This window comes from Eptatretus burgeri, chromosome 4, assembly GCF_056783735.1.
Source record: "Eptatretus burgeri isolate ZD-2024b chromosome 4, Ebu_testis_v1, whole genome shotgun sequence".
Taxonomy (NCBI): Eukaryota; Metazoa; Chordata; class Myxini; order Myxiniformes; family Myxinidae; genus Eptatretus; species Eptatretus burgeri.
In genome coordinates, this window is record NC_140964.1 from 112,888,424 (window position 1) to 112,914,393 (window position 25,970).

At 43.6% G+C, this 25,970-nt stretch overlaps 1 protein-coding gene across 8 annotated transcripts in view; it reads right to left on the minus strand.

Moving 5' to 3' along the window:
• Positions 1–25,970, minus strand: part of LRP1 (LDL receptor related protein 1) — a 583,330-nt gene that overhangs the window by 111,725 nt on the left and 445,635 nt on the right. For all 8 annotated transcript variants that reach the window (XM_085879746.1, XM_085879744.1, XM_085879750.1 and 5 more), the window contains 11 exons: positions 25,745–25,885; positions 25,469–25,594; positions 24,885–25,016; positions 23,612–23,746; positions 22,799–22,928; positions 20,875–21,001; positions 18,056–18,207; positions 17,690–17,814; positions 2,538–2,906; positions 2,244–2,433; positions 1,108–1,312 (listed from right to left, as the gene is read on the minus strand). In XM_085879746.1, the coding sequence (XP_085735872.1) occupies positions 1,108–1,312; positions 2,244–2,433; positions 2,538–2,906; positions 17,690–17,814; positions 18,056–18,207; positions 20,875–21,001; positions 22,799–22,928; positions 23,612–23,746; positions 24,885–25,016; positions 25,469–25,594; positions 25,745–25,885 (1,832 nt within the window). The remainder of the gene's footprint in view (positions 1–1,107; positions 1,313–2,243; positions 2,434–2,537; positions 2,907–17,689; positions 17,815–18,055; positions 18,208–20,874; positions 21,002–22,798; positions 22,929–23,611; positions 23,747–24,884; positions 25,017–25,468; positions 25,595–25,744; positions 25,886–25,970) is intronic.

Here is a 25,970-nt window from a genome sequence, read left to right on the forward strand (position 1 = left end):
AAAGGTATGTTCGGGTGACCGAAAATGTGCCCTGGGAAAGCACACCGCCCCCTATCCTCCGCCACCCATCCTCCAACCCACTCCTCCCACCCCCTTCCCTTTTATACGACATCAATGGGAATATCTCATGTGCTTTAAGTCGTTTTGCAAATGTTGCACTTTCTAGCAACAGATCCACAATGTTACGTGGAAACTTGTTTTCAAATGACAATTCTACAATCTATTTCATTAGATATCAGATATCACAATTTTTTTTTATTTTTTTTTGCAATTAAATGTCTTAAAACATAGATGAGTCGATTTTGAGGAGAGGTCGAGGCTCGGACTTCCAGGGGGAAATAGTACCGACTTACGCACCGAAAAATAAGGTACATACTAAACCAACCATACTCAGTGACCTAATGGTTGGAATGTCCGCCGACTCTGGGAGGTAGGGAGTTCAAACTCCGGCCGAGTCGTACCAAAGACTTTGTAAAAATGGTACACGCTGTTTTCTTGCTTGACACAGCATATAAAATGATAGAGCACAGACAAGCAAGACAAGGAAGGCAATGACAAGCCACCGAGTGTAACCCTTGCCAATAAACTGCTTCGGCAGCATAAACACTCTGTACATCAAAATTTATACGAAACCAAACTGCCGATATCGTTGCTCCAAGTGTAAAAATTGCTTGCATCTTATCCATGTCCAGCCAGGATTATGATGACTCCAGGATGATTTATCAATAATCCCCTCATCACCGTCAAGTTCTAACATTGAGACACTAACACTCAAGCTCTCATGTTCGAACGTATTTGCAAAAGCTATCCCATTACAGGCCAGAAACTTTAACTATGATGTTATGAGACACACCAGACATGAGGCATGATGTGAAGGCTTGTAAGCCTCGAAGCATAGCTAGGAAGTGATTTTTGTGAATGAATGGCTTGAGGTCGCCATGGTGTTTATGGATGTCAGTCAATCTTGAGACCATAACCTTTTAATGAAAGTTACCTTGTCGTACTGTATTCTGGTTGGTCGTTTACCAGCCAACTGAACTACAACTCCAAATAAACTAATTGTGGTTGCAATCATTATGGAGCTGTACTTTGCAGCAAATTGCTCACATAGCGGCGAGTTCCATCATACTCGCAGCGTTCGATCTTGTCCAAGGTGGCATCGGAGAAGTAGAGTTTCTCGGAACGGTGGTCAAGAGCCAGGCCGTTCGGGGTACGGATGTTGGATGCGATGATGACCTGTACATTGGAGCCTGAAAGCACTGCTCGCATAATGCTGGGTTTCTGCTCATTCCAGTTGGTCCAAAACATGTAGCTATGAGGACAAGGAACCAATGAAAACACATGAGAACATGCAGACGGGGGAGGGCAGGAGAGGGTACAGCTTAACCCCACCATCCCCATTCAAATCGTGTTTCTTGACACACTAATTTATTTATTGTTTGATTAGTCTGTTTATCTTTCGTGTGTACATTTCAAAGTACAGGCAATCCCCAATTTTAGTAGAAATAGCTGAATTAGAAATTGCTCATGGGGTAAAAAAAATTGAAATTTGAAAATACCATTTTTCTTTTTACAATAAGGAGCCATTAAGCAGAGGCACTTAATGCAATCCAAGTACAAACCACAAGAAACAAACTGGGCAATCCCGCAAGGTTTGTGAGAAAAGAAAATTCAAAAATTCTGATTCCCATGCAATCAACAAATAAAAGGTCAGTACCAGCTTTACTTTTGGTTCAAAAAGGCCCTTCGTTATAACCATAATATTTACCCTTTATGGCTGAGAGCGCGCGGAACTCAATTTGTCCATGGATGTGGAATGCCTTGCTTTTTCTGGGCTTGCATACTCCAACTACGTACATGTTAACTCTCCTGAGACTATCTTAGCTTGCAGAGGATTCAAATTGTTAATACTGCTGCCTTCACCCAGATTTAAATGTGTAACTACTGGGACAGCAGCTCAGTATCCTCACCACTGGAGTACCATATCAAAGATAACGGAAGATGCCTGAAACTCATGCTGAAAAGATTTGGGTGCAAAATATATTTTGCACGTTAAACAATATCTATAAATTTGAAAAACTCATTATATCAAACAAACAGCGATCATGAACCACCGGCTCGGTGGTTCCATTATATTTCATAGCGAATGTACGACATTATTGAATTGGTGAATGAATAGTCGTGTGAATAAATAATATAACAGGCCAATCAAATATCAGTCCTTCTTTAAGGATATTACGAACTTGAGGCACTCGTCCATGGCAAAGGCACGGGGGTGGTCATCGGCGGACATGGTCACCACGGTCTCACGGTCAAAGCTGATTGATGTACTCGGACCGACAGAGTGGCGCGTTATAGTGGACGATGTGTAGCTGGTCCAGTAGAGAGCATCCCATCCACGGTGGTAGGCTACACCTTCCACAGAGCCCACGTCTAGTGTACAAGGAAGAACATGGTCAAAATATAGGTAAATGGGGAGAAACAATCATCCTCAACAGAAATGCAGTGAATGAATGACAAACGTCTTAGAAACTCACTTTCAACGAGTACCCTTCTCCCCGTGCCATCATCATACACCTGCTGAATGTTTCCAAAATGGATGTCACTGAAGAATATACGACGACGTCGGCCATTTCCACCATAGTCAAAAGCGAGTGCAATGACGTTCTTCATGTGCTCAGGATCCTCCAGGGGGCGCACAGGAGCATTGAGGTTAAGCTCATCAAACAGGTGGATACTCTTTAATATTGTCCTCTCCGAATAAAGGAGGTAACCATCGTAGTCGGTGCAGGAGAGCTGATCAGAGGCCAAGACACCGTGGGCACAAGCGCAAACTCGCTCATGGCCACCGCGGAACAAGCACAACTGCTGGCAGCCACCATTATTTGATGCGCACACATTGGTCCCTGTTGGGAGATGCAGGTAGAAGTCTAATTACCATCCATCTTTGCTCGAAATATTTATCCAGAGCCCTGATGTTTTCATTAACCCTTTCATTGAAAAAAATATATATATACATATATATATATATATATATATATATATATATATATATATATATATATATATATATATATGTCACATTTACCCATCAACGGAGATCAGGCATTAATAACAGGTGAGTTAGATATAGGCCAACTGGAGATGAAAAATTTATCACCTGAAAATGAGTTCACAATCAAAACTTAAAAACCAATCAATTAATTAGAGAGAGAGCGAGAGAGAGACAGAGAGACAGAGAGACAGAGAGACAGAGAGACAGAGAGACAGAGAGACAGAGAGACAGAGAGACAGAGAGACAGAGAGACAGAGAGACAGAGAGACAGAGAGACAGAGAGACAGAGAGACAGAGAGACAGAGAGACAGAGAGACAGAGAGACAGAGAGACAGAGAGACAGAGAGACAGAGAGACAGAGAGACAGAGAGACAGAGAGACAGAGAGACAGAGAGACAGAGAGACAGAGAGACAGAGAGACAGAGAGACAGAGAGACAGAGAGACAGAGAGACAGAGAGACAGAGAGACAGAGAGACAGAGAGACAGAGAGACAGAGAGACAGAGAGACAGAGAGACAGAGAGACAGAGAGACAGAGAGACAGAGAGACAGAGAGACAGAGAGACAGAGAGACAGAGAGACAGAGAGACAGAGAGACAGAGAGACAGAGAGACAGAGAGACAGAGAGACAGAGAGACAGAGAGACAGAGAGACAGAGAGACAGAGAGACAGAGAGACAGAGAGACAGAGAGACAGAGAGACAGAGAGACAGAGAGACAGAGAGACAGAGAGACAGAGAGACAGAGACAGAGAGAGAGAGAGAGAGAGTGAGAGAGAGAGTGAGAGAGAGAGAGAGAGTGAGAGAGAGTGTGTGAGAGAGAGAGATAGAAAGAGAGAGACAGAGACAGAGAGAGAGAGAGAGAGAGAGAGAGAGAGAGAGAGAGAGAGAGACAGATATATATATATATATATATATATATATATATATATATATATATATATATATATATATATATATATATATATATATATATATATATATATATATATATATATATATATATCGCTGTGATGGAAACACACACACACACACACACACACACACACACACACACACACACACACACACACACACACACACACACACACACACACACACGGAGGTTGATACTTTGAGACGAAGTGTCCATTCCATCTCTTGAAACGTAATTAAATAGACATTCCATTCAATATCTATTAATTATGTACTGTGTGAACAACAGTTACACCCTGACTTCACACACGTACATCTATTAATTATGTACTATTGGAATGTTCCTTTCACAGTGAAGTCATGTGACTATATGTTGATTAATTACGTACTGTTTGAACATCAATTGTAGACTGTACGTACATCTATTAATTATGTACAATTGGAATGTACCTTTCATGGTGAAGCCATGTGAATACATGTCTATTAATTACGTACTGTTTGAATGTCAGTTGCACCCTGACTTCACACACGTACATCGATTAAATCTGTACTATGAGACTGCTGAGACCCCTTTGACCGTTGAAAACCGCCAAGACCCTAAAGACCCCAAATGCCTCTAAAGACCCAAGAGATCCAGGTGACCCAAAAGTCCCCGAGAACCCAAAAGAACCAGAAGGCCCAAAAAGACTCTGAAGACTCAAAAGACCCAAAATACCCAGATGACCCAAAAGTCCCCAAAGACCCAAAAGTCCCCAAGGATCCAAAAGATCAAGAGGACCTCAAAGGACCTGAAAAACCCTTTAAGACCCATTAAGCCCCTTTTTACCTTTCAGACCCTTTCGATACTTGACACCTTTAGATCCCTTCACCGTTTAGACCTTTTATATCCTTTAGACATTTATAGCCCTTAAAGTCCCTTTGGACCCCTGAGACCTAAATACCATTCAGACCCCTTATTATTATAAAGACAGATGAAACAGCGTTGACCCTTCACCATTTAGAGTTTTAGATCATTTGGACCTTTTTTTTTTTACTAATAAATTTGTGCAAAATAAAATGTTTGCAGTACGATTGGTGTAAATAATGATTGGTGTAAATAATAAACACAGCAAATCTGCCACGTAACTTTCTGTAACGACGTGTGGAGAAGCGAGCATCGTGAGCCGATCCACGGCAGTAAAAAAATATAATATACTCTCTCTCCACCATTAAAAAAAAATTACTGAGCACGTGATTGTTGTTGTGTTACATCATGTGACACAAAGGTGAAAACCCCTGACAGAGATAAATACTGAATAAGTACATCTCCATTTCATTCGACATCATCATGCAATGCTGCATTGTGGTGAACATTTACACATGAGGATCCAACATGGAAGGAACAATCTCAAGACCCGGCATGCCCATCTCGAGCAGGAATGACTGCATTAAACATTGACCACATGAACACTCAAATCTTAGCCTGGAGAATGAAATTCCATGTTCAAATCAGCTCCTCTTCCAGCTCATCGAGGGTCTGCGGCTGTCTTGGCAAGGTTCAAACCTGACAATCCATGATATTCCAGAGATGTTCAATTGGATTGAAATCCGGTGAGATGGTAGGCCAGAGAGTCATGACATTGACATTGGCAATGACAAAAACATTCCTTGTTTGAATAGTCCTGTGAGAAGGAACATTACCACGCATAAATATGATTCCTGCACCATGTTGTTGAAGGGTAGGCAACACATGTTTCTGCAAGATCTCATTAATGTATTGATCTGTCCTCAGATTACCATGGATACAGATCAAGTTGTGCGAAAGGTTTCAGCAATACCACCCCACATCATGACACTTCCACATCCACAATTCACGGCTTCCTGAACACAGACTCGAGCAGATAGCTCACAGCTTCCTTGGGCAAATAGCTCTTCTGTAGACCCACGCACAGCAATCATGCCTTTCAAGGAGAAACCTGGATTCGTCTCTGAACATAACATTTTCCAATTGCTTCCGTGTCCATCAGACGTGCTGATTTAACCACACAGTGAAATGTCACAGTGAAAGTCTTGGATGCTGAACATGACAATGAGCACGAATTCCTGCATCACGGAGATGCCTCAATAAGGTGTTGCCACTTATACGAGGTCCAGGGAGTGTGCATGTAGTACACTTGGAAATTTTAAACTGATTCCGTAGATTCGTTGTGCGGTCCTGAGCAGGAGTCATTATTCTGGAATGTCACCCCTGTCTGTCTGTCTGTTTGTTTGTCTGTTTGTTTGTCTGTCTGTGAGCAAGATATCTCAAAAGTTATGGATGGATTTGGACAAAACTGGGTGGACAGGTTGGGTGTGTGACAAAGACGAATCGATTTGATTTTTGTGAAGATCCGGATGTGGATTCCAGATTTTTTTTCATTTATTAAGCGATTCTTCACCATTGAGAGAACATGTAGATGGAACCAAAAACGATATGTAGCATGTTATTGCAAAAAGCTTTCGATGGGTCATGACAAAACTTGGTGAATGATTACCTCTGCCACAGAAGGTGAAGAAGGTTATGTTTTCACCACTTTCTGTCTGTTTGTTCATTTGTGTACAGGATATCTCAAAAAGTTGTGGATGGATCCAGATGAAATTTGTGGACAGGTTTGGTACTGTATATGACAAGGATGAACTGATTATATTTTGATGAAGATCCGCATCCGACTACAAGAATTTTTAAAGCGATTCTTCACCATTGAAAGATCGGGGCCAAAAACGATATAGTACTGCATCGCGTGATATTTCAAAAATGTATCGGGCCCGATATGTTCTCATGGACAGGCATTGCGTGGTGGAGGTACGTGCTCTACCGAGTACCCTTCTAGTTTGTGTATGTAAAAAGAACAAGCCGATCAGATTTTGTTTAAGGTCTGGATGTGGATCCAGCCTATTAGTGGGATACAAAATGTAAACTGTTTAGCCTTGTGGATGTATATGCTCTCCCATGGGCAGTTCTAGTTCAGGGATATTTTCACTTTTGGAGATTTCCCGACGGTTTTTTCCTGGGGTATTGGCTTTGAGTTGCATGGGTATGCAAAATTTCATCTTTCTCTGCCACCTAGAAGGTCCAAGACATTAATATCAGTGACTGAATGAGTGAGTGAGTGAGTGACTGAGTAGTTAGAAAGAGCAATGCAGACACATCATTTAGATGCAGTCCCAATGGATATGCAAAGGAATATATCAACAACGAAAAAATGGATCAAAATTCAAAGCTGATCTCTTATCATGTTTATCCTTTCCTGAATACTTGCTTGATTTGTTTTTAACAGCCTGGAAATTTTAAACAAATGTTTAAATATTCCGGGGTTATTATAGGCATTATATGATGTGATAAATATTATTACCAATGGTGTTTTATACAGAACTAGAAGGGTACTTGGTGGAGCGCATACCTCAACTGCACAATGCCTGATCTACAAGAACATATCGAGCTCAATACATTTTTGAAATATCATGCTATATATCGTTTTTGGCCCTAATCTCTCAATGGTGAAGAAATGCTTAACATTTTAAATAATTCTAGTTCTAGTTCTAGTATGTGTTCTAGCTACACATACTAGTTCATTCTGTCACTAGATACCGCAAAACAGTCACATTGGGTTCCATTTTCGAAAGCAGAATGATTTCTGCCTTCAAAATAAATCATACTATAATTTGAGAAGTGTCTGTCTGTTTGTCTGTCTGTACTCTATGCACTCCTAAACTGCTGGACGGAATGAGTTGAAAACTGGTAATTGGACTCGGGCTGTGCAGTGCAAGGTTTTTTTAAAAATTACCATTATTATAATTATTATTTTATTTTGTTTGTATACGATGTCAAGGCTCACATAAGAACGAACACACAAAATGTAAAACAAGGGGAGCAGGAGACAAGAGAGACAGGAGAGGGAAGCACAAAACAGCGAGGAACAGACACACGAAGAGATCTGTGGAAGGGAGAGGGATGGGGCAGGGTACACGGGGTAAACAAGATGGACACCGCAGGGACTTTCAGGAAGAAAGCAGAGAATTTGAAGGAGGTGGGTTTGGGGTGGATTAACGGGAGTAGAAAAGATCGTGGTTTTGGATGGGGAGGGGGATAAGGGATGGTGGTGAACGGCTGTTTTGAAGACCAGGAGGGAAGAATGGGATTGAAGAGAGTGTGGGAGTTTGTTACAAAAGTGGGGAAAAAATAGGAATGAAAGAATGAAGGTGAGCAGTGATTCTTGAATTTGGGAGTTTTACCACAAGGGGGTTGCTGACGGACCTTGAGCACCCTGCGGAAATATTGTCAGGACAGATAGCAGACAGAGCAGGGGGAGGGTGGGGAGTGTGTAGACGGGAGAGAAGATGGTAGAAGACAGAAAGACCACCGACCTGCCTGTGGTGAGAGAGTGAGAGACCCAAAGACTCCGCCTCATCGTGGGAGATACCAATATAATCTAAAATGCATTGGTTTCAGCAGCGTGAAGCTGAGAAAGGTGAGAGGCGGGAGCACTAGCCGAGAGGGGAGAGCAGTACTCCATCGGACTGCAGATGAAAGCTTTGTACATGGTCAGGAGCTCAGGTGTGCCGAGGAAGGACCTTTCACGACAGAGAATGCCCAATTGGTGACTGACTTTGGAGGCCAGCTTGTAGATGTGGCTTTCCCAGGAAAGATCATGGCAGATAGTGAGACCCAAAAGTTTGAAAGAAAGGACTTCTTCAAGAAGATTGTTGAGAAAGTAGATGGGGGGGGGGGGTCCAGATGGTCCTTTCGGAGAGACATCGTGAGAGTGTGAGATTTGTCAGGATTGAAAGACATGTTCCACATGTTTGACCACCTTGTGATTTTATCTAGATCTGCAGAGAGTGAAGAAGCTGCTGCTTGCCGGCCTGAGGGATGACAGATGGTCCGGCAGAGGGTGGAGTAAAACAGCAAAGAGATAAAGAGGATATTCCAGAGAGTCAGAGAGATCATTGAAAACCACAAAAAGCAGAGGGCTCAGAACGCTACCTTGAGGAACTCCAGCCTGGACAGGAAGAGGGGACGAGAGACTTCCATTCAGGGCCACATGTTGACTGTGACAGGAGAGGAAGTGAGCCAATAGTGGAGATTGCCATGGATACCATAGGAAGAGAGTTTGGTAAGCAGTGCGGGGTGCCAGACCATATCGAAGGCATGCAATATTTCTCGGGAGATGGCTCTGATCTCATGTCTGGCATTGAATACCTCCATCCATTATTGGGAGAGCAGAAGCAGCATATACAGGGTAGAGTGTCCTGGTCTGAATCCAAATTGAGGATTGGAAATCAGGCCATTGGAAAAGAGGAAGGATTTAATGTCGGAAGCGATGATGGATTCCATTACCTTGCTGATGAGTGCGGAAAGGCTGATTGGTCTGGAGTTGCAGGGACCTGTTTTTGTACCTTTTTATGCAGGGCAGTAATGTTTGCTGATTTCCAAGCACATGGCAGATGACCTTGAGCAAATGAGAGGGTGAATAGAACAGAGAGAGGGTGAACAAGAGCAGCAGATCGGGTCTTAGGACACGTGGGCTGATGCCGTCTGAACCGGATGCAGAATCAGAGTCGAGGTTTGACAGCAAGCTCTCCACCTTGCCAAGAGAAAAGGACAGAGAGTCCAGGGACAGCTGGGTGCGACTCGGTAAGGTGGGTACAGAAGGTGATGGGTTTGGGACACAAGATTTCGAAGCAAACACAGAATTTAGGCATTCAGCCTTTTCACGTGCAGTGTCAGCTGGTAAGGTAAGGGGTAAGTATTTTGGGGTAAGGTATTTTGGGTATTTGGGGTAAGGGAGGGATCGATGGGGGACATACACCAGAAACAGATTTGATTAGACGCCACAAAGATTTAGAGGAGGAAGAGAGGTTTGAGAATAACAAGTTTTATGCAATAAAATAAACAAAATTCATAGTCCTAGGGGTTCAGGGTGGGGGGAGGACCCCAATTTTTTTTCTAGGGAAATGAAATCTACGAAAATTACCAATTTTTTCGATCTAGCGTATCGCGGCGATCCCAGTGGGCATGGATATTACATGTCATCCGCCTGCAAGTCTGGGGGAATTGACCCATGTGTAAGGTCAGGTTCTTCATGAGTTACATAAAAATCAGAAAGCAAGTTACTTTAATATTTTCTTCACATATCACTGTTGAATATTTCATGAAGAAGAAAAGGAAGGGAAGCTAGTACAAACAGATAGTTGAATTGATTCGCAGATACTGTATAAGTTGATGGGTGATTCAATCCCCTGTTTTCAGAAAAATCAAACTGTCCTTGCTATATGTTCAGCATCATGAACATATGCACCAGAGCAGAGATGTCGACAAGCCACTTGAGCCAAGTCTCAAATCAGTCTCAAGTTTATGAGGGCAAGTTTCAAGTCAAGTGTTACATCATAATTTCATTATCATCGACCTTTGTTACATGTAAGCTTTTAATACGGAACTCAAAAGGCGTATGCAAGTCATGAGCTGGTTGTATATATGAACTTGAAGATTTTTTGAGCATGTATATTCCAACATAAATGACATGCGACGATGTTTAATTGCTTTAATACAAACTCGAGGACCAGACTCTGTTTTTTTCGTGTCATTAATCTTGGTGATTTGCTTTTTGACATGCAGCACTCTTTTTATTCAATGCACCTTCAAAATATCCAGAAGCAAATAAGATCACCCTCAAAATCTCCACCATGCTACTGATAGCGAAGTGAAATGCGCACGCGCAGAGAGTAGCATCAAGCTTCGTAGAGACGCACAGTCTTGACGGTGTAATGGTAAGAACATCCACTCAAACCATTACGTGTGTATACGTGTTTGTTTATTTTGGTACCATTATGAGCCATAAAACACGTTGAGTAACAAGGACAAATGTGTCCAAGAGCCGCGTCATAAAGGTTTTGTCTTCACCAGAAGAAGAACAACAACAACAACAACAACAACAACACGGAGCTCTCTTTGAGCCAGCGTTTGCAACGTGATGGCACTAATAATAAAAAAAAATAGATAAATATATAAATAACAACAACTTCCGATATTTTGTCATGTGCCTTGATGGAGCCAATAGCGAGACCCATCATGGAGGCTCCTGTTCATGACGAGAAAATCGTGTATTTCCGAAATTACAACACATTAAATGGAATAATCTTTAAATAGTAACGTGAACTTTTCGAAACTTTAAAGCAAATGTCCGAATATATTTAAAAGTTGATGATAGACGCTCTCAAAAGGCACCGTCAATGTGAGGATGTGTACAGATGTTTAGTATTTAAGGATATCCAGAGCCTGTATATAAAAGAGCCGTGTCCAAAAGGTTTTGTCTTCACCAGAAGAAGAAGAAGAACAACAACATGAAGAGAAGAAGAAGAAGAGAAGAAGAACAACAAGAAGAAGAACAACGCGGAGCTCTCTTCGAGCCACGTTCGCTACGCGAGACGCGGCTAAAAATAAAGATAAAACCACGGAAGAGGCGAAATGGGTATGAACTATAAACCGAGCAGCAGCAACAACAATTCCATACGTACACTGTACGGCATACATGCCTCACAAATTCAAGGAGGTAGGATCCATGTAATGAAAGATACTACAGATCTACTTGCTTTTCTCTGTAAGTTACCTCCTTTTACTCCACGAGACACATGTATGTGCGATCAGAGGCTTCAGAGCTCAGCGGCACTTTTGGCGGGGTATAACTAAACCGTTTTCTAAGCTCGGCACGATCTATTTACCGAGTTCATGCTGCCCTTGGTGCACGACTCCGGCGGTCTTTGTTTATAAATATAACAAGTCTGGAGACGGCGATGGTTCACGAGCAATGTACACGTTTCGCCTTTTTTATTTTTTGACCTTCGAGGGGACGCCAAGGGCAAACTGGCAGGGATCGGGAAAAACGTACATGATGAAAGTTGTAGTACTCGAAGAGCACGACTTGCATACCAACTTTCATTTGAAACAGTTGAAAACCCTAGGAGCTCGATGCCCGTTTTATTGATTTTTACTTACGAAATCTTTAGATTTCGTAAGTATATTGATGATTTCCGTTTCTGTTTGTTTGTTTGTTTGTGTGTTTTTGTGTTTGTTTGTAGGCACAATAACTCGAACGGAAGAAGCTACCAATGTCAAATTACACCACGTGATTCAGGAGGGTGATGGCTAGTGCTGATTAGATTTTGGTCAAAATCAGTCAAAGGTCAAGGTCACAGTGAGGTCAAATATTCGATTTTTGATGGTTTGGTACAGATAACTCGAGAACGGAAGAAGCTACCAATGTTAAATTACACCACATGATTCAGGAGGGTGATGGCTAGTGCTGATTAGATTTTGGTCAAAATCGGTCAAAGGTCAAGGTCACAGTGAGGTCAAAAATTCAACTTTTGATGGTTTGGTACAGAATCATGGTAGAAACTTCTGGTTTGCGTCGCTATCTTCTCCAGAGACAGCTTTTATTAGACAAAGTCAGAGGTCAAGTTGACGATTTCGTAAGTACCAGTCTATGACTGCTTGTTTGTTTGTTTGTTTGTAGGCACGATAACTCGAGAACGGAAGAAGCTTCCAATGTCAAATTACACCACGTGATTCAGGAGCGTGATGGCTAGTGCTGATTAGATTTTGGTCAAAATCGGTCAAAGGTCAAGGTCACAGTGAGGTCAAACATCCAAAACATTTGATTTTTGACGGTTTGGTACAGAATCATCGTATAAACTTCTGGTTTGTGTCGCTACCTTCTCCAGAGACAGCTTTTATTCGACAAGGTCAGAGGTCAAGTTGACGATTTCGTAAGTACCAGTCGATGACTGCTTGTTTGTTTGTTTGTAGGCACGATAACTCGAGAATGGAAGAAGCTACCAATGTCAAATTACACCACGTGATTCAGGAGAGTGATGGCTCGTGCTGATTAGATTTTGGTCAAAATCGGTCAAAGGTCAAGGTCACAGTGAGGTCAAATATTCGATTTTTGATGGTTTGGTACAGATAACTCGAGAACGGAAGAAGCTACCAATATCAAATTACACCAAGTGATTCAGGAGGGTGATGGCTAGCGCTGATTAGATTTTGGTCAAAATCGGTCAAAGGTCAAGGTCACAGTGAGGTCAAACATCCAAAACATTCGATTTTTGATGGTTTGGTACAGAATCATCGTAGAAACTTCTGGTTTGCGTCGCTACCTTCTCGAGATGAGAAGGTCAGGTTCGATCTGTGACCTGCTACAGGTACCATGTAAACCTGTATGAACCTGTTCCATGGTCAGGTTGTCGGCGACTAAACCGTCTCCCCAACCAGGTTTTCTGGTGAGGAGGGTGTTTGGATATGGACACCCAGCAGGATTAAAAACAAAACCTGTCAAAGGGCGGAGGAGCTCCTTGTGAGCCAACGGCCATCCATATCTAGTGCCCAACTGTGTCTGCGGATGTCCTCCTGCAGTTGGGTTACTTCTTATTAGGAGGTTGGTGGCAGGATTTGCACTCCGGCCACCGTAAAACCCTTCATTCCGCAAAACACAAAAACGCAAAAAAAACTGAAAACCCACTCCGTGGGAGTACCTCCTGTGCAGCTTCCCTTCGCAGGGCAGCTCACCGGATGACAGGATTGGGGCAAAGCCTTCGGGACCCTTTGATATCATCAATCTTTGATGATAGGAGGGAAACCACGGGGTAACATCCCTGGGTCAGATTGTGGGAGAGTGTGTCGGAGTGGTGCTGAGGTGTCGTCCACCAGACGGCGGTCTCCTTGGGTTAACTTGAGGCGGTCCCTTCGGGTGGGTGCCTGGAATGTCCTATCCCTAAGAGAGAATGATCACCTGTCTCTGTTATCATCTGCGCTCAAGCGTTTGGACATCGGGATTGCAGCTCTCTCTGAGGTTCGGAGACCGGATTGCGGTGAGATAATGGTGGGTGGTTACACCTACTATTGGTCTGGTCGCTCTGATGGTTACCATACCCAAGGAGTTGCTGTAGCTGTGTCGAATAAGCTGACCCCAATGATAATTGAGGTAACACCGGTCAACGAGCGTATTATGAGATTAAGGATTCGTCATTCCTTAGGTGTCATTTCCCTGGTCTCTGTTTATGCTCCGACTGAGGCAAATGATCTCACAGAGAAGGATGCATTCTACGCCACGCTCGAGTCTGCGGTTGATCGGTGCCCCAGACGAGATACACTTCTAGTCTTGGGGGATTTCAATGCATCGACTGGAACTGATAGGAATGGTTATGAGGTGTGTGTTGGTCCCCATGGGTCAGGAACTATGAACCAGAATAGCACTAAGTTCCTTGACTTTGCAAGAAGTCATGGATTTCGGGTGGCTGGTTCATGGTTTCAGCGCCCACAAGCTCATCGCTGGACTTGGTATTCCAACGCTGGCGGTGTGGCAAAGGAGATTGACCATGTCCTCATTGACGGTCGTTGGAGGATGATCCAGAACTGCAGGGTCTACCGGAGTGCTCAGTTCCTCAATACTGACCACAGGCTTGTTGTAGTAACTCTAAAGCTGCACCTTAAATCCTGGAGAATGGTACCATCCCAGCCGAGGCTGGATGTTGGCAGGCTCAGGGATGAGAGAGTAGCTGAGGAGTTTGCGAACAGGCTGAGTGGACACTTGGGGGGTCTGGGTGCTTAGGGGGGTCCTGAAGAGTTGTGGAGCGCCTTCAAGACCACCGTCCTTGATGTTGCCGGTGGATGTCTTGGAGCTCACCGCAGGGCAAAGAAGAATTTTGTCTCTCAAGGGACACTGGATACCATTGACCAGAGTCGCAGGGCCAGGCTGAAGGCCCGCTGGGCTGGTTACTTTGAGCGGTTGTACCAGGCTGATCCCCCAGCTGTCGAGTTGGACGTCAAGGGTGTTACAATCCCTGTTGCTGACCCTCGAATCAACTGTGGTCCACCTTCGCTTGTGGAAACACGGGCTGCGGTGAACCAGTTGAAACGGGGCAAAGCTCCAGGGATCAGTGGCATCCATGCTGAACTTCTCAAGGCTGGTGGAAATGCTGCACTCATGTCGTTGCATGCAGTTTTGTGCTCTGCCTGGAACACAGGCATCATCCCAACTGACTGGAAGAGGGGCCTTGTTGTCCCTCTCTGGAAAGGGAAGGGTGATCGCCAAGACTGCAACAACTACCGAGGGGTGACGCTGCTCTCAGTGCCGGGCAAGGTCTTTGCTCGGATAATTCTTGATAGGGTTCGCCAGCATCTGCTTGAGCACCAGCGTCCAGAGCAGTCAGGCTTTACACCAAAGAGGTCAAGGATTGACCGTATCCTTGCCCTTCGTGTCCTCATCGAACACAGACGAGAGTTTCGGCAGGGGCTGCTTGCACCCTATGTTGATCTCTGTAAAGCGTTCGATTCAGTGAATCGGGATGTCCTCTGGAGGATTTTTGGTCTTCGTGGGGTGTCACCAAAACTGATCGATCTGATGTCTGAACTCTACTCTGATACATTACAGATGCTGATTTTCGAACCTATATGCCATATGTACATGTACATTATTGCTCATGTCTCAGAAACTATTGGAGTGCCCATCACAAAATTTATGTGGAAGCTTCTTGACATCATAAGGTACCTCTGGGATGAATTTGAGGAAATTTGAAGGATACATTTTTTGGGGATTCACGATTGAAGTTTATATTTTGTGATAACTTTTTTGTGATTTGAGGTAGGAAAATCTTGCCCAGACAAATTCATAGGGCATGAAAATACCTTTAAAATGACACAAAAACCAGCTCTCTAGGTGTTATACTTTTAGAGATATGGCCATTTGAATTCGCGACGTCGTGCTAATTAGTCCAAAGTTCGTTAGTCTGTATCTCACTAATTAAGAGGCTGTTAGCAAAAATATTTGAGTTCTTGCCGTTTTTCATGGGTCCCAATTGGTTCCCAAAGTTTTACAAAAATCTGAGAGATGACGGCAAATTCTTTGATGATTTGACATGGAATGACCCAGAGACAGCTTTTATTAGACAAGGTCAGAGGTCAAGTTGACAATTTCGTAAGTACCAGTCTATGACTGCTTGTTTGTTTGTTTGTTTGTTTGTAGGCACGATAACTCGAGAACGGAAGAAGCTACCAATGTCAAATTACACCACGTGATTCAGGAGGGTGATGGCTCGTGATGATTAGATTTTGGTCAATATCGGTCAACGGTCAAGGTCACAGTGAGGTCAAATATTCGATTTTTGATGGTTTGGTACAGATAACTCGAGAACGGAAGAAGCTACCAATATCAAATTACACCACGTGATTCAGGAGGGTGATGGCTAGTGCTGATTAGATTTTGGTCAAATCGGTCAAAGGTCAAGGTCACAGTGGGGTCAAAAATTCAATTTTTGATGGTTTGGTCCAGAATCATGGTAGAAACTTCTGGTTTGCGTCGCTACCTTCTCCAGAGACAGCTTTTATTAGACAAGGTCAGAGGTCAAGTTGACGATTTCGTAAGTACCAGTCTATGACTGCTTGTTTTTGACATTTTCTAAGTTCGTGACCTTGTGACCTTGGGAAGAAAATGAAAAATCGAGCTCCGTGGGGCTATGCAGGTGCCATTGGGCTAACCAAATACCAAAACCCCTGCCAGATTCGACAAACCCCCTCAGAGAAGATGTAACTTGAAATCGGCAACCCCCTAAAAACACGTTTTTTGGGCATGGCTCCGCCCATAATGGGCGCACCACGCCCATTCTCAGGAAAACACAACTAGATCATGATATAAACCTCCTACCAAAATTTTATCAAGATCAGATCAAAACCCACGGAGCTATGCTCGGGACAGACAGACAGACAGACAGACAGACACCAATAACGAATATAGTGGTCACTTACTGACTCGTGAACCAATAATCACATCCTACCAGACATCAAATGAAAATTAGTCACAAACATGAAATTGAGATATATTTCTTTTGATTATAGTGTTCATTCATTCGTCATCATTGTCAACAAGTGTGCAAGCTCAAGTCGAAAGTCAACTCTCAAGTCTTTAATGCCAAGTCTCAAATCAAGTCACAAGTCACAAAATGTGCGATTCGAGTCCAAGTCGCTGACTCGAGTGACCATCTCCGCACCAGAGTGCTCTTTGACTGACGGGCATACAGTGAGCAAATTAAACTGAAAAGTATATTATTATTATTATTGGTGAAAGTGGGTGGAGGGGGATTTAACTTCCCACATACACAATGTGAGTTAACTTTGCAGAGCAGCAAGAGCTTCCGGAAAATCGACCAAAGAGATAGATAGATAGATAGATAGATAGATAGATAGATAGATAGATAGATATAGAGATATAGAGATATGGAGATAGAGATAGAGATAGAGATAGAGATAGAGATAGAGATAGAGATAGAGATAGAGATAGAGAGAGAGATTCAAGCCTACACCATTCTTTCCTGGCCTGCATCTTACCAAGCCCATCAAAGCCTGCGCCATTCTTACCAACTTGTAGTTGTTTGTCCATGCTCTATACTTTTTAAATGCTGAGCATCATGTGAGGACGCAGACGCAGCATTTTTGAAGTCTTTCGTATGACTCAGCCAGGGTTAAAACAACCAACCTCCCACACCCAGAGTGGATGCTCTCACCATTATGCCACCAAGGCTTGCGAAGCAGTTAAGTCTCAAATAATAAAGTCTCAAGCAGTACAATAAAGCAGTACTTTGGTCTCAAAGTCTCATTGTAATGCAACAATGATCAAAAAGTTATTGGAAAACTCAATAAAGTTACTTTCTAACCTTTTTGCCTGTCTTTGCTGAAGACTTTCACATCTTTTAGCTGAACTCCAATGCCAGTCTTCAAAGCCATCACGTCCTCGGTGGAATGTTTCGAAGCACGTTTTATCGAGCCATTTCCATGTGTCCTGTAGGTATATATATATAATGAATTAGCCAAGCACAGAGGGATTCCATACAAGATTAAAATCATCCAAATATGCAAACCAAGGTATTGTGCAATGCTTACTCAACATTCAAGTCTCCCAGTGGTGAACATGAGTTCAGATGCTTTAAATGCACAAAATGAGCAATCTTGTAACAATCATGCAAGTTCAGTTAGCAATATCTGCCATGCCACTCATATCAGCTAGCTCTTCTTTTCCTGACCTGTCACTCCAATAGATGTAATTTCCGTAGATGGAGACGGCAAACATGTCCGTGTTCTGACTTGAAAGTATTGCCTCCCTGTTCTCTCCTGTCTCCAGGTCAATCCGCTCAATCTTGTCAGTACGTGCATCGCACCAATACAACTTGCCTTTCTGATAATACATACACAAAAGCAAGCAATTTACAAAAGAACAACAGTAAAATATGTTGGGTCCCAATAATGTGTGGCCACCTGATAACACACAATTTAACAAAAACAAAGCATTTATTGTTGAAGCATTGGTACACAATATGGTTTATGCCAGAAGAACAATGGGAACAGGAGAACAATGGGACCAGGTAGAAGGTTCGTTCATGTTTCATGGCGACCAATCAATGGTGACATGTGAGCAGCATTGACTTTAATAAATTCATTATGATCACGTGGTATGTCGAGGACCTCAACTCTTAAGGTTACTACAGGGTCTCCACTTGAAGGCTGGTATGGGACCTCCACTCAAAGGCTGTTATAGGACCTCCACTCTAAGGCTGTTATAGGACCTCCACTCTAAGGCTGTTATAGGACCTCCACTCTAAGGCTGTTATAGGACCTCCACTCTAAGGCTGTTATAGGACCTCCACTCTAAGGCTGTTATAGGACCTCCACTCTAAAGGTTGCTATGCGATCTCCACTCTAAAGGCTGCTCCAAGACCTCCACTCTAAAGGCTGGTCCAAGACCTCCACTCTAAAGGCTGCTTCAAGACCTCCACTCCAAGGCTACTGCAGGACCTCAATTCTAAAAGCTGTTTCAGGACCTCTACTCTAAAGGCTGTTTCAGGACCTCCACTCTAAAGGCTGTTTCAGGACCTCCACTCTCAATGCTGTTTCAGGACCTCCACTCTAAAGGCTGTTTCAGGACCTCCACTCTCAAGGCTGCCATGGGACCTCCACTCTCATGGCTGCTATGGGACCTTCACACTGAAGCTGCGACAGGACCGACACTCTAAAGGCTGCAACAAGACTTCCACTCCAAGGCTACTCCAGGACCTCAATTCTAAAAGTTGTTTCAGGACCTCCACTCTAAAGGCTGTTTCAGGACCTCCACTCTTATGGCTGTTTCAGGACCTCCACTCTCAAGGCTGCCATGGGACCTCCACTCTCATGGCTGCTATGAGACCTCCACACTGAAGCTGCTACAGGACCGACACTCTAAAGGCTGCAACAAGACTTCCACTCCAAGGCTACTCCAGGTCCTCAATTGTAAAAGTTGTTTCAGGACCTCCACTCTAAAGGCTGTTTCAGGGCCTCCACTCCAAAGGCTGCCATGGGACCTCCACTCTCATGGCTGCTATGAGACCTCCACACTGAAGCTGCTACAGGGCCGACACTCTAAAGGCTGCAACAAGACTTCCACTCCATGGCTACTCCAGGACCTCAATTCTAAAAGTTGTTTCAGGACCTCCACTCTAAAGGCTGTTTCAGGACCTCCACTCCAAAGGCTGTTTCAGGACCTCCACTCTAAAGGCTTTTTCAGGACCTCCACTCTCAAGGCTGCCATGGGACCTCCACTCTAAAGGCTGTTTCAGGATCTCCACTCTAAAGGCTGTTTCAGGACCTCCACTCTAAAGGCTGTTTCAGGACCTCCACTCTAAAGGCTGTTTCAGGACCTCCACTCCAAAGGCTGTTTCAGGACCTCCACTCTCAAGGCTGCTCTGGGACCTCCACACTGAAGCTGCTACAGGACCGACACTCCAAAGGCTGCAACAAGACTTCCACTCCAAGGCTACTCCAGGACCTCAATTCTAAAAGTTGTTTCAGGACCTCCACTCTAAAGGCTGTTTCAGGACCTCCACTCTAAAGGCTGCCATGGGACCTCCACTCTCATGGCTGCTATGAGACCTCCACAGTGAAGCTGCTACAGGGCCGACACTCTAAAGGCTGCAACAAGACTTCCACTCCAAGGCTACTCTAGGACCTCAATTCTAAAAGTTGTTTCAGGACCTCCACTCTAAAGGCTGTTTCAGGACCTCCACTCTAAAGGCTGTTTTAGGACCTCCACTCTCAAGGCTGTTTCAGGACCTCCACTGTAAAGGCTGTTTCAGGACCTCCACTCTAAAGGCTGCCATGGGACCTCCACTCTCATGGCTGCTATGAGATCTCCACACTGAAGCTGCAACAGGGCCGACACTCTAAAGGCTTCACAAGACTTCCACTCCAAGGCTACTCCAGGACCTCAATTCTAAAAGTTGTTTCAGGACCTCCACTCTAAAGGCTGTTTCAGGACCTCCACTCTAAAGGCTGTTTCAGGACCTCCAATCTAAAGGCTTTTTCAGGACCTCCACTCTCAAGGCTGCCATGGGACCTCCACTCTAAAGGCTGTTTCAGGACCTCTACTCTAAAGGCTGTTTCAGGACCTCCACTCGAAAGGCTGTTTCAGGACCTCCACTCGAAACGCTGTTTCAGGACCTCCACTCTAAAGGCTGCCATGGGACCTCCACTCTCATGGTTGCTATGAGACCTCCACACTGAAGCTGCGACAGGACCGACACTCTAAAGGCTGTTTCAGGACCTCCACTCTCAAGGCTGCTATGAGACCTCCACACTGAAGCTGCTACAGGACCGACACTCTAAAGGCTGCAACAAGACTTCCACTCCAAGGCGATTCCAGAACCTCAATTCTAAAAGCTGTTTCAGGACCTCCACTCTCAAGGCTGCTATGGGACCTCCACACTGAAGCTGCTACAGGACCTCCACTCTCAGGCTGTACAGGGATTCCACCATGAGGCTATGCACAATCACAAATACAAGGATGGAGAGGACTTTGATAATAGCCTTGTACCTCATAGTCAATGGAGATACCATTGGGCCAAGCAATGCTGGAATTCACGAGGACAGTGCGCTCTGAGCCATCCAAACGTGAGCGCTCCACACGTGGGTTTTGTCCCCACTCGGTCCAGAACAAGTACCTTGAGAATGACAGAAATCGACCAGATTTGTATTCAAAAACTGCTTGATGAAGGTTTGTGGTTAATGAAGCATTATAGTGTTCATAAGTAACATCAGACTAAAATGTGCAATTCGGTGTCTGTCTTTAGAAGCACAATACATCTGGTCGTTACTTATCAAATCTCAACTAGACTTGAAAAGAGGACTAAGGGTCACACAATGGAGGTTGTCGCAACTTAATTTGCTCCCCTCCCTAAGGAGGTTTTCAGCCTTGGGCAAAATCCATGTTAAGGGGTGTATACATGTTAAGATAGATAATAATGATGGCATTTTACCAAAGCCGTTTAAAATAACAAAAGTAATAACAACACAATAATGATAATAGCAAAATATTAATGTTATTACAAAACAATATTAAATTTTTTTCTTCCTCCTTGGACAAACGTCAATAGCTTATCACGGCGTTTTGTAGGGCACCCCAACCAGAAGTAAAAAAAAATATTATAAACCCCAAACATGTACAATTACATTTTAAAAACTAGAACGGGCACTCGTAGAGCGCATACCTTCGCCGCAGCCACCAGTTACCTTTGTATTAAGTTGTTCACAATGCATCTCAATACAAATATGCATTTCGTGACCCCCATGACCTTTGACCCACAACCGCTACCTAGGGTGACAATAGTACTATACCTTGTGTCATTTCAGAAGATGGGGAATTGAACACTGAACAATTTGGAATTAATTTGATGTAAATCGGAAACATATTAACCGTTTTCATCATGAAAAAACGATGTTGACCTTTTGTAACCTTGACCTTTGATCCGATCGCTCCCAAAATCTAATGGATTTGCCCTTTCATGATGCCAAACAAATCCAAAACAATTAAAGCCTCTCTGCGTTTTGTTTTTTTTGCGTTAAGTTGTCCACAACGCTTTCCGATATAAATGTGAATTTGTGTGACCCCCTTGACCTTTGACCCCCAACCGCTGCCTTGGGTGACAAAAGTACTCTACCATGTGTCATATTAGAGGATGGGAAATTTAATTTTGAACATTTTGGAGTTAATTTGCTGTAAATCAAAACAAAATTGACAATTTAATCGCGAAAAAACGATTTTGACCTTTTTGTGACCTTGACCTTAACCTTTGATCCGATCGCTCCCAAAATCTAATCGATTTGTCCTCTCGTGATGCCAAACACATCCACAAAATTTCATGACAATCTGCGAAGTGGTTTTTGTGTAATGTTGTCCACAACGCTTCCCAATCAAAAACTCCATTTTGGTGACCCCCTTGACCTTTGACTTCCACAGACTAACAAGGGTTGCAAACACTATACCATACGCTATATCAGTGGATCGGGATTTGAATACTGAACATTTTGGACTTAATTTAATGTAAATCGGAACAAAATTGACACTTTAATCGCAAAAAAACGATTTTGACCTTTTTGTGACCTTGACCTTGACCTTTGATCTTATCGCTCCCAAAAGCTTCGCCTGGCGTCCTTGAGTAACTGCACATCATCTCTGAAAATTTCATGCAAATCGGTCCAGCAGTTTTTGCGCAATGTTGTCCGCACACATATTTACCAATAAATAAATACACAGGGGTCAATACAATACCTTCGTCAAACGAAGTTTGCGAAGGTAACAATCGCGACTGCTGTTTAACATTAAATTGAAGGGAGGAAACCCGACATTCTTGAGGCATAATATGCTTATCACACAGACTAACAGACCTGAGCCTATATCTACTATAATGTAATGTGGATTGCATGGATGTCATGAAAAGGCTGAACAATCCTATCCTCACCCTTTGGATGGATGCACAGCTATCGCACGAGGCTTGTCCAGGCCTTGGGAAATGACGACATAGCGGAACAATCCGTTGAGTCGGGCTACCTCAATGACATCAAAACCTTGGTCAATCCAATAGATGTTTCCTGTAAGAGCAAATGCCATCAGATAGGATAAGATTCCTGCCGTTTACCTCTGCAAGCGTCTCCAAAGTTTGTGAATGAGGTGTTAACATCACAATCTGCCCACAGGTCAGAGTGCAGACTGTCGACGTGAAATGTTGATAACGTAAAGTTAACATCACAGACAATTAAAGAGCACAGAATGGCGGTGGAATAGACCATCTGTCTGCTTCCAATTGTATTTTATCTGCATCTGTCGTGACACAAGTCACTGCAAATGGCAGCAAACGAGGCTCAAAAACACTGGAGTTAATGATGCCAGCTTTTACTGATCAAATAAAAACTTCGTTTGACAATATGAATGAGTTGATAAAGCCAATCAGCACAACAAATGAAATGTTGTGGAAAAACCATACGGGAGAAAGACATTAGCATCATGGTACTCAATTTTACACACACACACACACACACACACACACACACACACACACACACACACACACACACACACACACACACACACACACACACACACACACACACACACACACACACACACACACACACACACACACACACACACACACACATTCGGAGACCATTCATATGGAATCAATCCCCCCATTACACCTTCATAATCACCAGCACACCTGATTCAACCTTTCCTCTGCTGCTGCTGCTGCTGCTGGTGCTGCACACACTCTCACCTGCGATCCAGTCGACAGCGATGCCCTCCACACGACCCAATCCGTTCGCAATGATGTCTTCTCTCCATGTCTGATCTCGCTTGGCTCGGTGGATGCTACTCAAGCCCATGTCCACCCAGTATATCGTGTCATTTGCTGTGTACACGCATGCATACTGGCAGCTTTCCACACTCCACCTCTCACACAGTACAATACAGTGGTGTCAATAGGGCCTGTTTCATCAATTCTGGTATTTATGTCCAGTATCATTGCTGGTCAGTCGAAGCTGTAAAAGTGTGTGTGTGTGTGTGTGTGTGTGTGTGTGTGTGTGTGTGTGTGTGTGTGTGTGTGTGTGTGTGTGTGTGTGTGTGTGTGTGAAACTTGTCTGCAACAGTGTGCCACAAACTGGTAAGAACAATGAGAACTAGAAGGGCACTCGGTGGAGCGCATACCTCCACCACGTAATGCCTGATCAACGAGAACATATCATGTCGAATACATTTTTGAGATATCATGCTCTACATTACTTTATCATTTTTGGTCGTATCTCTCAATGGTGAAGAATCACTTTAAAAATTAAATAATTCTCGTATCCAGGTCCGGATTCGGATCTTCACCAAAATGGAATCAATTCTTCCTTATCACACACCCAACCCGTCTACCAAGTTTCATCCGAATCCGTCAACAACGTTTTGAGATATCGTGCTATATAATTTTTGGCTCGATCTCAAAATGGTGAAGAATCACTTAAAATTCCAGTAATGGGATGCGGATCCGGATTTTCACAAAAATCCAATCAGTTCGTCCTTGTCACACACCGAACCTGTCCACAAAATCTGGATCTGTCCGCAACTTTTTGAGATATCCTGTATACAAACAGACAGACGGACGGACAGACAGACAGAAAGGGGTGAAAACATAACCTCCTTCACCTTCGGTGGCGGAGGTATAAATGAACCATTCGTGTGTGGGCAGAAATACTGAGCTCGGGAGAATGATAAAATGTTCTCGTAAGCTTAGGGATAGGCTCTAGAATACGTTGAGAGCTGCAAAGAGCAGAATATTCTGACGATGTCACAAAAAAAATTGATTTAGTGTCTTTTACCTAAAAATATATACCGGTGTATATTCAAAATAAACAGGAATAAATTCCTGCGTGAGGCTAGTGTGAAAAAATTCTGACTCAACCCAGGACCCAAACCCAAAGATCTCATCACTTAGGCAGTGACAGCCCACTGAAAGCGTTGCAGAAAGAAGGGAAGTGTATTTCATGGAACATACACACAATGCGTACCTGCGTGGAAGTCGATCCCCACAGCCAAAGAGGTACCAGAGATAGGAACCAATGCCTCGGTCTTATCGGTAGGATCCAAACGTATTCCACGAATTCCCTCGTGTACAGAATAAAGGAGAAAGGTACCAATGCCTGATACACAAGGAGGTAAACATTAACGTCCATTTGGCTGGAAGTCATATTATAGGTGTGCGTATTAAAATAAAGTGAAAAAGGCTTGAAAAAATGAAGATAACATTAAATGCAGATCCATTCACCAAAGACAATTCTGGAGACACTTAATTTCACGACAAGTCCAATGATCCTGTCATCGACCACATCACTAGGCGGCATCAGCCAACCACCAACTTTAAAAGCAGAGAACTGTGTCATTCCATGAAATCCCAATCACTCCGGGTAGGTTTTATGGGCGAGCTCAATTCTCATGACGTCAGTTTGTGTATGTACAAAGGACTGTATCATGTAACCATCATATGCAAAACCATTCTCAGCAATGTTCATGGTTCGTCTTAAGGCTATCTTGCCATGATGAAATCTTCTGTGAGCCATTACAGAATCTATTGATCTAAACAGGTGAGGGATACCTTTGCACGTTCGATCATCAGGCTGGAGGTGGTATCCAGCAGTGCAGTGGCAAGTCCGCGAAGCTGCCCCACTCGGAAGACACAGCTGAGCACAACCTCCATTGTTGACACTGCACTTGTTTGTGCCTGGTTATGAGGAGGACAGGTGTGGTGTACAGAAAAAGGCCAATAAACCCGAGATATGTGAGACATGAAAGGATAGCCTCAAATTTTATTTTACAAATGCACCCCATAAGACGTCTGGCCTGAAAAGGCCATGGGACATCCCCATTATACCTGTTTGCACATCTCGATCAAATATGCGCATGTGGGTGACGATGGCCGTTCTATTTCGCAGGACTTCTGCATTGCCTCCATCCTTCTTGTTGCAAGTTCCAACTTGCTCTGATGCTTGGTCTGCCCACCACAGCTTGTCATCTGTCAAACATACACAGGAAAAAAAAAATCTGGTCATATCCTTGTTATAATGCCGGTCATGATCTAGACAAAGAAGTTCATTCAA